Source organism: Mytilus edulis, unplaced genomic scaffold (genome assembly GCF_963676685.1).
Source record: "Mytilus edulis unplaced genomic scaffold, xbMytEdul2.2 SCAFFOLD_1528, whole genome shotgun sequence".
Taxonomy (NCBI): domain Eukaryota; kingdom Metazoa; phylum Mollusca; class Bivalvia; order Mytilida; family Mytilidae; genus Mytilus; species Mytilus edulis.
In genome coordinates this window covers 7,135-20,802 of record NW_027268768.1, presented here as the reverse complement: position 1 = coordinate 20,802, position 13,668 = coordinate 7,135, and the positions used below count along the sequence as shown (strand labels likewise).

At 33.7% G+C, this 13,668-nt stretch overlaps 1 protein-coding gene across 1 annotated transcript; it reads left to right on the top strand.

Annotated features, from left to right (window-relative positions):
* Nucleotides 1–1,667: 1,667 nt before the first annotated feature.
* Nucleotides 1,668–13,193, top strand: LOC139508587 (calmodulin-like; the record flags this gene model as incomplete). Its single annotated transcript, XM_071295979.1, is given in 4 exon segments — nt 1,668–1,758; nt 7,530–7,748; nt 9,921–10,175; nt 13,111–13,193. Coding segments are annotated over 3 exon segments (429 nt in total).
* Nucleotides 13,194–13,668: the final 475 nt, after the last annotated feature.

The window sequence follows — 13,668 nt, the reverse complement described above, 5'->3', positions numbered from 1 at the left end:
TCTTAATATTTTTTTTAATCTTTCTTTATTCTTTATTTCTTTATTTGTTTGTCCATTATTGTCTATTTTTTTATTTATATTCTTTTTTTTTTATTTATGCCCATTATTATTAACTCCACCAAAACCTCGTATATAAATATAGATAGATTAAATACATTATCCGTGTATTTGTGAAGATAAAAAAATCAATTACGGCCGTTGACGATAAGATATTAATAAATGAGAAACAATTTTTAATGACAAAGTGTGGATTTTAGTTAATCATTTGGGGTAAAATTTTAATCATGACCATATGATATTAATAAAGTGGTTCAAAGAAGTATAAAAGCAATAATACTGAATGTTTCACGGAGATAAGAAATCGAAAAACTTCAAAAACGATAAATATTTCATGTCACAGACGATATTATTATAACTGTTGCTTATGTCTGTTAATTAGGAGCAGATAAAAACCTGTGCACACCTGTAAACATGTTATTGAAAGAAAGTGTATAAAGATACTGATTTTTTAATCACCAGATGTGCTTTATCTCTTCATCTAATTATTTAAGGTGTCATCTAATCAGCACCATATGATATTAATTAAATGGTTGAAAGAAATAGAAAAGCAATACGACTTGTCATGTTAATAAGATAAGTAATCCAAAAACTAGAAATAAGAAGATAAATATTTTATGTATTGATATCAAACATTTTGATCCAAGTATCTTTACACGTGCATGTATTTATAGTACCGCCTACTGGATTGAGTGACAGTTTATCTGATTTATATAAATAGCATATCTTGGAGATTCTTACAGTTGTTATAAGCATGTATAAGCAGTAACTATTTTAAGAGGTAGATTTTTTTTTTCTTCAGAATTACCACAGACTTATTATCTAGGGGTTGGGTAAGCGTTTAGCAAAGAAAAATTCGCGTCCGTTTTGGAGGGTATACCGTCCATTTTAAGGGTGTGACGTAACGTCCACCTTGAAGGGTAGCTTGGTCCAATTTTAGGTATAGCGCCCGCGCCTAAGCCCAACTATAGCCTCTGCACCCAAATAAGGTGTTCGTGTGAGTCATATCCTTAGATATGCATCAGTCCAACTCTGATGTCAGTGCTGAGGCCCAAATATAGCGTGAGTGTACGCGCGCAGGTCTAACTATAACGTCTCGCGTCCCGATTTCAGTCCAAATATGGAGTTGGTGTCCCGATGTCCGCATGAAGGCCCAAATATAGTGTTCGCGTCCGCGCTCAGGTCCAACTATAGCGCTCGCGTCCGCGCGAAGGCCCAAATATGGCGTCGGCCTGTGAGTCATACCCTTAGATTTCAGAGTCAACTACGGCGTCCACGCTAAGGCCCAAATATAGCGTCAGCGCATGCGCGCAGCTCGCGTCCCGTGTCCGAGGTTTTGGGGCTCTTTCTTCTCGCACTATACTACTGATACCAGGTTGTCTATATTAATTTCTGTTGCATTTCAACTTACTCTGCTGGTTGTTGTATATAACTTAGGTGAATCCAACGTCCTTCTACTCGTGGTTGGTTGTCGACATTGTCATTGACATTGGTAATAAATAAAATTGCAGCAAATAAATTATTATAATTAAGGCAATTTAGACATTTCAACTGAAATCTTCAAGGATTTTGTGGATGGACTGACATTGCACTTGTGCGTTTTATTATAGAATTCTGCAAAGCGACAGACACCATATTCTGCAGTTTCAGATGGAACAAACGAAACTCCGCAAACAGACATTTTCAAAAAGGAATACGAAGGTAAAAATAACAATAATAATTTTGTAATGATTTGTCCTGCCTATAGACGTTTGCGTTTAAGATTTTTGCATAAACATTATTGTTCTTGCCTAATAGGTCAAAATGTTTATCACTTATTCAAACATGTAAAAGAACTTTGGTATTAAAACTTTGTTGTTTGTTAGATGAAAACTGGAAACTACGGTCACAATTGATAAAGTAGATTATATGGTACTATCTGTTTAATATGGTTTTTGTTTGTTATTATTATGCTTTCTGTTTTCATTTATGATATTATGTCGCTTAATTACTTTATTATATATGTTGCTGATGCTATAGCATTATTTTATATGCTGATTTGCAATAAACTTATTACAATTACAACAGATACATATTCGCAGGCAGTGTATGATCTTCAAGGTGTGTATATCAATGTAAATTTCAATTTCTATGTCAAATCTTCGACTATACACGGACAGATCTGCTTTTGCCAATAAGAAAAGTATGAAAAACTTAAAGGCCCTATAGTTGTACACATTTTCTTCCGATTGTTACCCAACAGCAAATTATACCACAAATCCTTATCTTTTATTTCCATAAAAAGTGTCATCTTTATTCATGATTTTATTATAGATTATGTGTTCCAAAAAGCTAGACAAGTGAGAAGTTGAAATAACAGGCCCCAAAACCTCAGTACAAAGACATAAAATCGGCCATATTATATAATTAGTTATCATAAGTATATAAGTATAAATACATGTATCTATCATAATTTCAAAGATGTTTTATTCTCAACACAATGTATAAATGATAATTTTTAATGAAAATTAAATGAACATGTCGTTTGATTAAGAGAAACAAACAAATTATGTTGAGGAACTTAAAACAAAACCAAGGACATTCAGAAAATATTTATGCTGGTACGAATGACGAAAATTGATGATTCTGTCCAGTTTTGAAATTGTTGCATCCAAATTTTTTTTAGACCGCACATTTAAACGACGTTTATTAAAACTTTTATGTATTTGCAATGAGTCCGTCTTTGAAAATGAATTCAAGACCGATAACTGCTGTTTCATTGACATTTGCCCCAAATCTTTTTTTAATGAAATGCATTATTACACGGTGTTAAAAGTTTTTAACACCGTGTTAGTTAATTTTATTCTTCATTCTTATCTAGATAACATGAAGAGGATAAAATAAAGTGAAATTTGTATTGTTTTCATTCAAGAGATCAATTGATACAAAACTATGTATTAGTCAGAAAAACACAATCATTACGATCATTTTCTTTTAAATCTCCCATAGTTTACATTCAATTTGTAAACGTATGTCTTTGAAAAAAAAATGTATTAATAAATTTACAATTAAAAAATTTAGTCTCCCCTCTAACTCTGTTTTCGTTCTTATTAATACACGCGCATATATTCCCAATCAAATGGCTATCACCAATTATGAATTTAAATGTTTAATCAAAAAGTTTTTGCTTTTTTCTAGTTGTCATTAAAACAATGATTGGATATAATCAAAAGTGGATAGTCTAAACAATTCTAAATTTATTTCATCTATCTTAATTAAATGAATCCAGAAATTCTACTCATTGTGCAAACACCAATTAAAAGGCAATGTGATTATAAAACATAAAAGGCGGGTTTCTCTTAGATATGAAAATTAAGGAATTTGTTTATTTTGAATACAAGCCGAGAGCCCTATATAAAGAGAAGGGAAATTCGATATTGACATAGTACTAGCTCATATGCAAAAAGCAAACACGATTCTCCTAAAAAAATATACTGCCATGGCTACTCATACTTTGAAACCTTGTGATGATGGTTATATGTGGACTATACACAACATAAGTCAACTTAGTAAAGAGATACATAGTCCTACTATAGTTGGTACAATGCAACAAGATATACAATGGTGTGTGATCATCAAACCCAGTGGTACGACTGGGCACAGTAAAAACTACCAGTTGAGCGCCAAGTTGTTATCCTGCTCTAAATATGCACAGGTCAACTCCACAGTTGAATCATCGCTGATCAACTGTAGGTTAGAGAAAATTATGACCAAGAAGACGCTACGTTCATCGCCATTTGCTCTTTTCCATGAAGATACAGTCGTTCAAGTTAATAGATTCTTCCAAAGAAGACTGAATTCATCTGTTCTCGTCAACGATACGTTGACAGTGTACTTCAGAATAGATATTCACCAGTTTACCAGTGTCAATGAGTTTTTTGTTTCCCAGACACACTCACACTCTCTAACAGATTTAGACCACATGGACAGTGATACCCGACATGATCTGTTCTGTATGTAGTAAATACATAATAGCCAATGCTGTGCATCACCAACATTAAGTGCATTACAGTTGTATAACTCAATGTTATTTCTATTAAGTTCATATAATGTTTAAACTGTCTTTACAATTGTGCTCTTATCCAGTTGACATTTGTTGTTTAAGTATTATTATTGCATTATTTATCTGTTTAAGAAATTTGTACTTTTTGAGAATGTAAAAATACTGTGTAAGTGCTTGTAAATCTAAATAGTTGCTTCAAATGATTAAAGATATATATTTGTTTTAAGGTAGTGTTATTATCTCCATGCAACTAACTATACTTTGGTTGAATGAAAAACCTACAAAACAAACTGAAACCAAACATGTTTTTTCCATTAAGAACTAGAGGAAATCGGCATTCAAGAATTTTGACAGGGTTGTTAAATACATAGCGTTTAATCTTTAATACAAAGAAATGCTTCAATAAGACAGCAACCCAAGGAACTCTTAAACACTAGACAAGAACTCTATTAAACACGTTAAAGGCCTTATCGTGTCGAGCCAAAAAATCATTACGGTATTCATAATACCAAATATCTACCATTGACTCAATCTCTTTTAGGACTAACAGGTTAAGATAAACTATAGACACTACAGATCATATATTGACTGATGAAGTACTGTGGCGCTGCGTTAGGGAACACAGTTCCATAGCGGTCAAATATCAATATACATATATGTTTTATTTAGACAGATAAATGAGATTATGGCGGAGTAAAAAATACAAGTTTTATGATAGCACTCAACCCCCCCCCCCCTTTTCAATCTCCTACTGTGGAAAAAGGTTTACTGTGGAGGACAGTTCACAGCAACGACAACTAATTACATCTTATATAAAACGATATTAAAACAAAACAACACGTTGGTACACGCTTGTGTAAGCAAAACTCATAACATAATCTGAAATATCGAAGTATCATTGCTTGTCTAAGCCAGTAACAGAACATTTTAGCGAGCATCTAAAACCTATTTGGGAGCATTAAAGTGCTGACATAAGAGTTAATTAGAGAGAATTAATACCTTGGTGTATACAATATTGAATTCACAATACTAAAACCAAGAACAGTAGTTTATGCTGGCTTACTGATTCATAGTCCTGAATATGCATGAAATGTCTGTCACTGCACCTGAAGTTATTAACACAAATCTACTGTTTTTTACGTTGTTTTTATTTGCAATTTGCTCTGACAATTTGTTCTTTACATGTTTAGCTTAAAAACAGTAGACGAGGGGTTTCAGGCAAATATAAGTTTTGCAATACTTTTCCCTAAATATCATATTAGAAGACCCCCAGCTCAAGTATGGTGGAGAACATTACTAGTATATGAAAAAAATGGATTGAGTGCTGAATCAAAGTTGGATGAATCATATAAAAAAAATAGCTGACAGGCATAGCCCTTTTTGCCCATACACATGCGGTTGATTGTTTTGTAGAATAGTGGATGTTTTGGACAAATGTTCTATGTAATTAAAACAGCGAGCAAATAATGGTACAGAGTCGTTACATGCTCATCATAATCAGTTCTCAACATGACAATTCAGTTTTTACTTAATACATAAAATTGAGAATGGAAATGTGGAATGTTTCAAAGAGACAACAACCCGACCACAGAACAGACAACAACAGAAGGTCACCAATAGGCCTTCAATGCAACGAGATTTTTGTTACTATCTTCAAATAAGAATTAACATATATACAAATAAAAAGTATTAATGAATCTTATACTATAATTTTTCCATGGCCGTCCACATTTTTCGACATTCATCCCGGACGGCCTCTATTACATGACCTTCCTATTGTATTTATGGTTAATTTGTTCTCGTACTGAACATGGAAGAAATATTAGCCACTGGACGTTAAGCAACCAACAATCAATCAATCTATCGATAAATCTGTGCCTCAATAGAGAAGGAATAGTTCCTATCTTAATTTGATTTCTCAATTTTGTACAAGCTTGTACTATATCAAGAGCACATAACTCCAACTGTTTGATTTTGAATCTGATATCTAAAACAATTAAGGACGTCAGCTAATAGATCAACATATTGAAAGACCATTTAAGACAAGCAAAATTTCAAACCAATACGATTATCCCTTTCAAAATAATGATAATTTGGTCTTTATATAACATTAAATGTAATAGGTAAATTCCCAGTCTAATTAAAAACCGATCTCTCATCGCTCCCGTTTTCTGATATGTCGCGTGGGAGATCTAACGAAACCGGCTTTGAGGTCACATGTGAGTGAACTAAAAGTTATGAATTTATAATGATATGCAAATGAGTTGACGACCTATTTTAAAGTAAGCCAATCAAAAAAGTTTATGAATTATTTTGACTGACGATTTTGTCGTAAATAAAATGAGTAACATCCCTTTACCTTACGTTACACTTTCAAGATCGTGGAAGACTCAATTTCATTGGTCGAAAAAGACACACCTACGAGGTCACTCACATGTGACCCCAAAGGGGGTTTCGTTAGATCTCCCACGCGATATATCAGAAACAGGAGCGATGAGAGATCGGTTTTTAATTAGATTGCGATATATCAGAAACAGGAGCGATGAGAGATCGGTTTTTAATTAGATTGGTAAATTCCAAACTCGATACAGGAACAAAATATACGCTGCCGTGACGGGATTAAGAACATTTACAGGTTTTCACTGCAGTTTATACAATCAACTAACCAAGAAGAATAGTAAGCTGAAACTCCCTGAGTAAATAGAATATCAGAAATATTCGCGGTCGGCTTTTTTTATGTATTGTTGCTTTGATGTCTAGAAAGATAAAAAAAAACCAACAACAACAAAAAAGCTAAGATAATGAGGCTTCGCACTCATGCCACATCTTCTTATATTATTCTGCTCATTATAAGTCAATGATATGTTCTAATTATTCAAGCATTTTACTTTGTGCAATGATAAATTTTAATATATACAGCCTCCTCAAGTAATAACTACTGTTTTCTTTTAATCTTAGATAAGAAATAAGATAAAACAAATGTTTGCGTTAGGTTTGCGTTAGGGAGCTACCATTTTATTTTTAGGGGGGGGCTAGGATGAAAAATTTTGTCCTGCTTTTTTTCTAAGTTGTAATCTCTGTCCTGCCTTTTTATTTTTTACTCTATTCGGTCCTGTCTTTTTTTTTTACTAGTTTATCCTGACTTTTTTTACACAAATTGTCATCCTGCCTTTTTTTACTCAAAACTCCTGTCCTGCCTATTTTTTTCAAATTTCACCCACCCCCCCCCCCCCCCCCCCCCATAAAAATCAAATGGTAGCACCCTTATTTCGCAAAGGTTTGCGATATATATAACGCAAAAGGTTTGCGTATAACGCAAAGGTTTGCGCTATTACGCAAAGATAGAAAGAAAAAATTAATAAAAAAATGTGTGGCGCTAATACGCTTGCGTAGGCTTAAGACATTTCAATATTCAGTTTTTTTCTTTTAGTATACAGACAGGTTTTCGAACTTTGTGCAAATGCATCGATATCATCAAAAGATATCAAGCCAGACAGTTATATTTCACAACTTTTAAAAACAGACACCATAAACGAAACAACAGAAACTGAAGAAACCATGTCTACAAAAGACCTGAAGATCGTTATAAATCAGCTAGGCTTTAATACAACGGAAGCTGAAATCGGCATGTTGTTGAAGAATTCTGGTAGTGAGTAAAAAAAGACGTGTATTGTATGTAATCTTTATCGTGTTTTAACCAATTATAATACATGCTACATTAAAAATTGTCCATTTATAACAATTCTTTACTGAGAACTTGTCATTTGCAGGATTGAAACTTCCGGTCGGAAAATGAAATAGTGTATAATGCGAAGGGTCACATGTTCAACAAGTTTTATATATTAAATGTTTCTGTCTGATGTTAAAGATGCTTTCTTTTTTTCATATTTAAAAAAAACCTTGGATTATTGTTTTTTATCACCATGCTTGTAGCCTAGTTTAAGATTGATTTTAGTCTTTAAGCCTCGGTCACACCTTTCCGGATAGCACGAACGGACGCCTAACGGATGAAAATAAAAGTTGTCCGTTGACAAAATTGTTATCCGTTGGGAGTCTGTTGATGTACTAACCGAATAAAACGGATGTGTAACGGATGCATAACGGACACACACCGGATATGCAACGTACGAGAAACGGACACGTACCGGACAGAACGGATGTCGAACGTACATCCAACGGACGAGTACCGCATAAAACGGACACCTAACGGAAGCGTACCGAATAAAACGGATGAACAAGATATACGGAAAAATCAAAGGCGACAATAATAATACATGTAATCGAATAAATATTCAAAATGTTTCTGTGTAACTGGTTTTGGTTTGTTCTTCAAAAATTCCTCCAGAGGGCAGTGTCTGGCCTGAATAAGAACTGCTTGATTGTGAAGACGTGCCTATACTCTAAGATCGGTTATGAATAATAAGAATTCATGAACCTTAAGAAATCTGACATACCAATAATTGGCATTTCTGACGCGAAATTTTCAATTGGCATTTATCCGTTTCTGATCCGTTCATCATCCGTTATACGTCCGGTAGAAGTCCGTTTCTCATCCGTTCAACATCCGTTTTATCCGTTAAACGTCCGGTATAAGTCCGTTGGTGAATTTATCTTCCAGACCTCCAACGGATGTATAACGGACACGTAACGGATACAAAACGGAAACGAAACGGACGAGTACCGTACAAAACGGACGCCTAACGGACGTTCAACGGACATTTTATGCGTTGGACGTCCGTTCAAAGTTTTGAACATGCTCAAAATTTCCACCGGACAGAACGGACGTCGACGGATAAAACGTACGCTTAACGGACATGCAACGGATATGGACGGACGTCTAACGGATAAGAACGGACGTCTAACGGATTGAAAAAAAGTTATCCGTTAGGCGTCCGTTCGAGCTATCTGGTAAGGTGTGACCGAGGCTTAAGTTTCGGTTAATAATCGCATTTAAGTATGAATTCGGAACATGAATTTGAGAAAGGGTATCATCTTTAAAAAAAGCGAGATCTGACAACTCGAAAAAGTCAAAGTCAGAGTAAGGTGTTTTGGATGGTTAACTCGTGAAACAGAGTAAGGTGGAATTAGACAAAGAAATTAAACATTACCGTCAAATATCTAATAACTAAATATACAAATGTATACAATAATAATAATAATAAATAATAAATAATACAAATACAAATAACAAATATAAAAAATATATAAATATAACAAATATATAAATATAACAAATATATAAATATAACAAAGGTCCGGAAAGGACCGATTTTGGCTTCAAATTTTAAGTTCATCAAACGAAAGATTTTGAACACATTCAATTAGTTTCTGTGAATTTTTTTTTACTAATTTAGTCATTAAAAAAGTTCCGATTCAAGCTTAAATATGAAAAATCTATCAAAGATGCCCAAAAATGTCACTTTTCAGATGTTTTTTTGTCAAAAATCAAAGTGGCCGCATCCGTGTTCATTCTCAACCTTTATATATTTTATGTATTATCATCAAATACAACTTAAATTTCAATACTAAGAATGAACACGAATGCGGCCCCTTTCATTTAAGACAGAAACCGTCTAAAATTTAACTAAAATGCTAAAATTGTGAAGATTTTAGTAGTTAAGCATGACTAAATGATGTTCGTTCACGATATATGATCATTGTATTGTCAAAAAAAAACCATATTTATGTAGCAGAAGCATTCTACTTGTCAATAAATAACTAAAAGTTTACATCTTAACAATTTTGTAAAACTGCTATATTTTGGGCCAAAAAGAGGTCTTACTGGACCTTCTCCTTTATTAAAACAACTGAACTATTTCAGTCAACGGAAAGTGTACTTTAGGTGAAGTAATAAAAATCCTGAAACATGAAGATTTTGCTGACTCGGATTTAGGTGAGGACAGACAAGAGCTATGGGAAACATTTAACTATTTCGACAAAGATTGCGACGGTTTCATTACGATTTCTGACCTACAAGACGCTATGGAATGTTTAAGTCTTGATGTCAAACCAAGTGTTGTGTACCAAATGGTGGTTGGTGCAGATTTAAATGGAGACCACAGAGTAGGTTTTGAAGGTAAGCTTCAGTCTGGAAGGATCTTAGCGTTTATTTCGTAATGTTCATTTACACAGAAAAAAAATGTTCGAAGGGTCATTCAAACGCAGTCGAAAATAAACTGACAACGCCATGACAAAAAACGTAGAAATAGACCAACATGCATGAAAATCTAAATTAGTCAATTTGACCAATTTAATTAGTCATTTTGACTGTCCTCTAGGTGACAATGCACTTTAATCATTTTGACTATGCTCTTAATCGTTTGACTAGATGGTTAGTCACATTTGACTGGGTAGGGTGGTCATTGTGACTATGTTAGGAAGTCAAAATGACCATATGTTATACTCGTTATGACGAATTGGATTGTTTAATTGACTATGCACATTTGTCAGTTTGACAATTGAATGCAGTCCATATGACTAATTGAAATAGTCGGAAGTGATCATGTTGGTTAGTCAACATGATTACTGCGAATAGTCACGACTGTTAGATTGTTATTATAATTTGTGTTGTGTTTTTTGTTCTACCATTTATTTTGTGTGCGTTTCATTCCGTTTCGTTCTTGAATGGTTCAATCATTCCTTCTGTTGTTCTTCCTTCTGTTGTTTCTCTTCCATGGATGGGATTGACAAAAACATCTGGAATATAATATCATTAAAAATACCACAGCAGCAATACTAACAATGACAATAGTATAGGACCAGAAAGTGCTCAATGTTCAAAACCGTCCTATAGCTTAAGTGTCCATGTGTAACCATTACTTAGTGATACATATTAAATTCTAAAAATCAAATAAAGAAAATAAATTTATTATATCAAAACTCATTGTTCATTTGAAGTGTTTATTTCAGATATTTTGTCGGTATCAACTCAGCATATGTCAGTGTGGTATTCTCTATGGTCAAAAATCTCTTAGCTGTGTTCTTACAAATAGTAATGTCTTCATTTGCTGAAAAATATAAATATATCATTTTAGAAGCTAAAATATAACAATAAACAAGTATATCAGTCATGTTAAAAGTTTGAAGAAAAAAAAACAAATTTTAGAATCTTTGATCTAGTGATTTAATCACTCATCTTATACCATAAATTTGTAATGTAAGCGCCGGGATCTTGACAGCCACCCATCTTATACCACAACATTTTAATGTAAGCACCAGATCTTGACAGCCACCAATCTTATACCACAACATTGTAATGTAAGCACCGGGATCTTGCCAGCCACCCATCTTTTACCACAACATTGTAATGTAAGCACCGGGATCTTGCCAGCCACCCATCTTATACCACAACATTGTGATATAAGCACCAGGATCTTGACAGCCACCCATCTTACAACACACCATTGTAATATAAGCTCCAGGATCTTCACAGCCACCCATCTTACAACACAACATTGTAATATAAGCACCAGGATCTTGACAACCACCCATCTTACAACACACCATTGTAATATAAGCACCAGGATCTTGACAGCCACCCTGAGTTTTTAATTTATTGTTGCTGATATCGATTGCAGTGTTTGTTTTTAACAGTATTTGCTCAGGTAAAAAAAAAGATATCGTTAAATACTCTTTTCAATCGACAATGCGTTGTATGTGTATCAACATTGATATCCCGTATACATATTCCCCATTTTTTCAACATGTGCCGATATTACTTTCATTTATACTCTTTTTTTCTTAAATTCAATTTTTGTAAGTTAGAATTAAAACAAATATACATCATACTTACTTAAAACAATTGGTTTATTTGACAAAATAACAGTTTCCGTGCCGTCTGGTTTGTTTACATCTACACCATCTATGGAACAAAGGGAACGCGAAAGAGTGCGCGTGAAAACCGATACTCTACACCACGTGGTACTGTGACCACTCACATAGTCAATTGACCATGCAGGTAGTCATAATGACTTGATGGGTAGTCATATATGCTTTTGACTACCTTTCGGCTGATATTTGACTAACTGAATAGTCATCGTGACTAATTTAGATTTTCACTGCAGAAAAATAACTGCAAACATAACCCGACATAGAAAACGAAAAACTGAACAGCATGAACCCACCAAAAATGCATTGGAACTTTTAGTTTGATCGCTTCCTTGTGAACAGCAACTTTCAATCAAGAAAATCATGAAAGGCAATGCAACCGCTGGAATATCGTTTCAACTGTGAGATATACACTCCGTATGCAATTCACAATTGGGAAGCTGAAATCATCTCTTTTGTCGAAAAGTTTTGTTTTCAACCGACCCTCATTGTCAATTTCTAGTTGCAAGTCAAGATATGAGGCAGACTCAACTGTACCTGGTGAATTCTTCCTTTCAAGTTCGATTGAATAGATGCGTCACCAAACTTTGAATTATTTAGTGACAGGATATCATCTGTATAGCAATAAAAAAAAACAAGAACTATCCAAAGGCACAACCACAAAGTAAAAAGGATTGTATCAACTTATCATGCATTAAAAAGCAAAAAGACATAACATAAAGCACACAATTTCGAGCCAAAAGGTCTTTGGTTAAAACTTTCTGTTAGTATGATGATAGGGAACCAACTAGCTAGCCACATACGATCAATGTGTTTTATTCGTTTATTCATTTTGTTAACCAGTCGTCGTCTTGATTCATGATTCATGGATGTTTAATTCTTTTAAGCTTGAAATTTTGGGACCTTAAATTTCAATTCTGAAGACTTGATCTTTTGTTTGTGACTTTGATTTTTTAATGTATGTGATAATAAAGTTTATGATTGTACCTTTTAACAGTTTCTTTTTGTTTTAACAAATACAACAAGTTATGTGCATGGTTGTGTTATATGTTATCAATGTCGAAAACGGATTATAATTTTATCAAATGTACAAATAGAGCACACCAGTTTACAAATCAACATATAATTGTACATAAAACCGTTTAAGTGTTTTATTACTTATAATGAAGCTGTTTTTATTTCAGAATTTGAGACCATGCTAAAAGACGATGACCACACTGTGTCTAAACCACACCGGCAAAATTTGCTCGGACTCGATGGTATCTAACATCCGGCACAATGACGGAACACCAATAGACAAAAGAAAGGTAGGTTTCTCCTTACTTTTTTATTTTTTTTATGATATCGAAAAATATATATACATATACAACTATTTTCTATTTTTGAGATGCAATATTTTCTACAACCGTTCTATATTAACGGAGAAATAAGTCAAAATGCATGTCAAAATGACGAATTGAGTGAACCTTGCCTCGAAATTGTTTAATTTCTCGTTAAATTGTTCACATTGTACGGAAAGAAAGGTACGGGAAGATAGATATTGACCCGGAGATTGCAAATTTAGTTATTATGAGCATCTCCATAATTGTATCTCTGTGTATGGAACGAAAGAAATGGGTCATGTCAAAATGGAACTGGCCGGTTTCGTCAATGTATACAACCCGGTTTCGTCATATATTTCAAAATGCATAACCCGGTTTGGTCAAATAAAAAAAATCATAATCGCATTACATTATAATTGA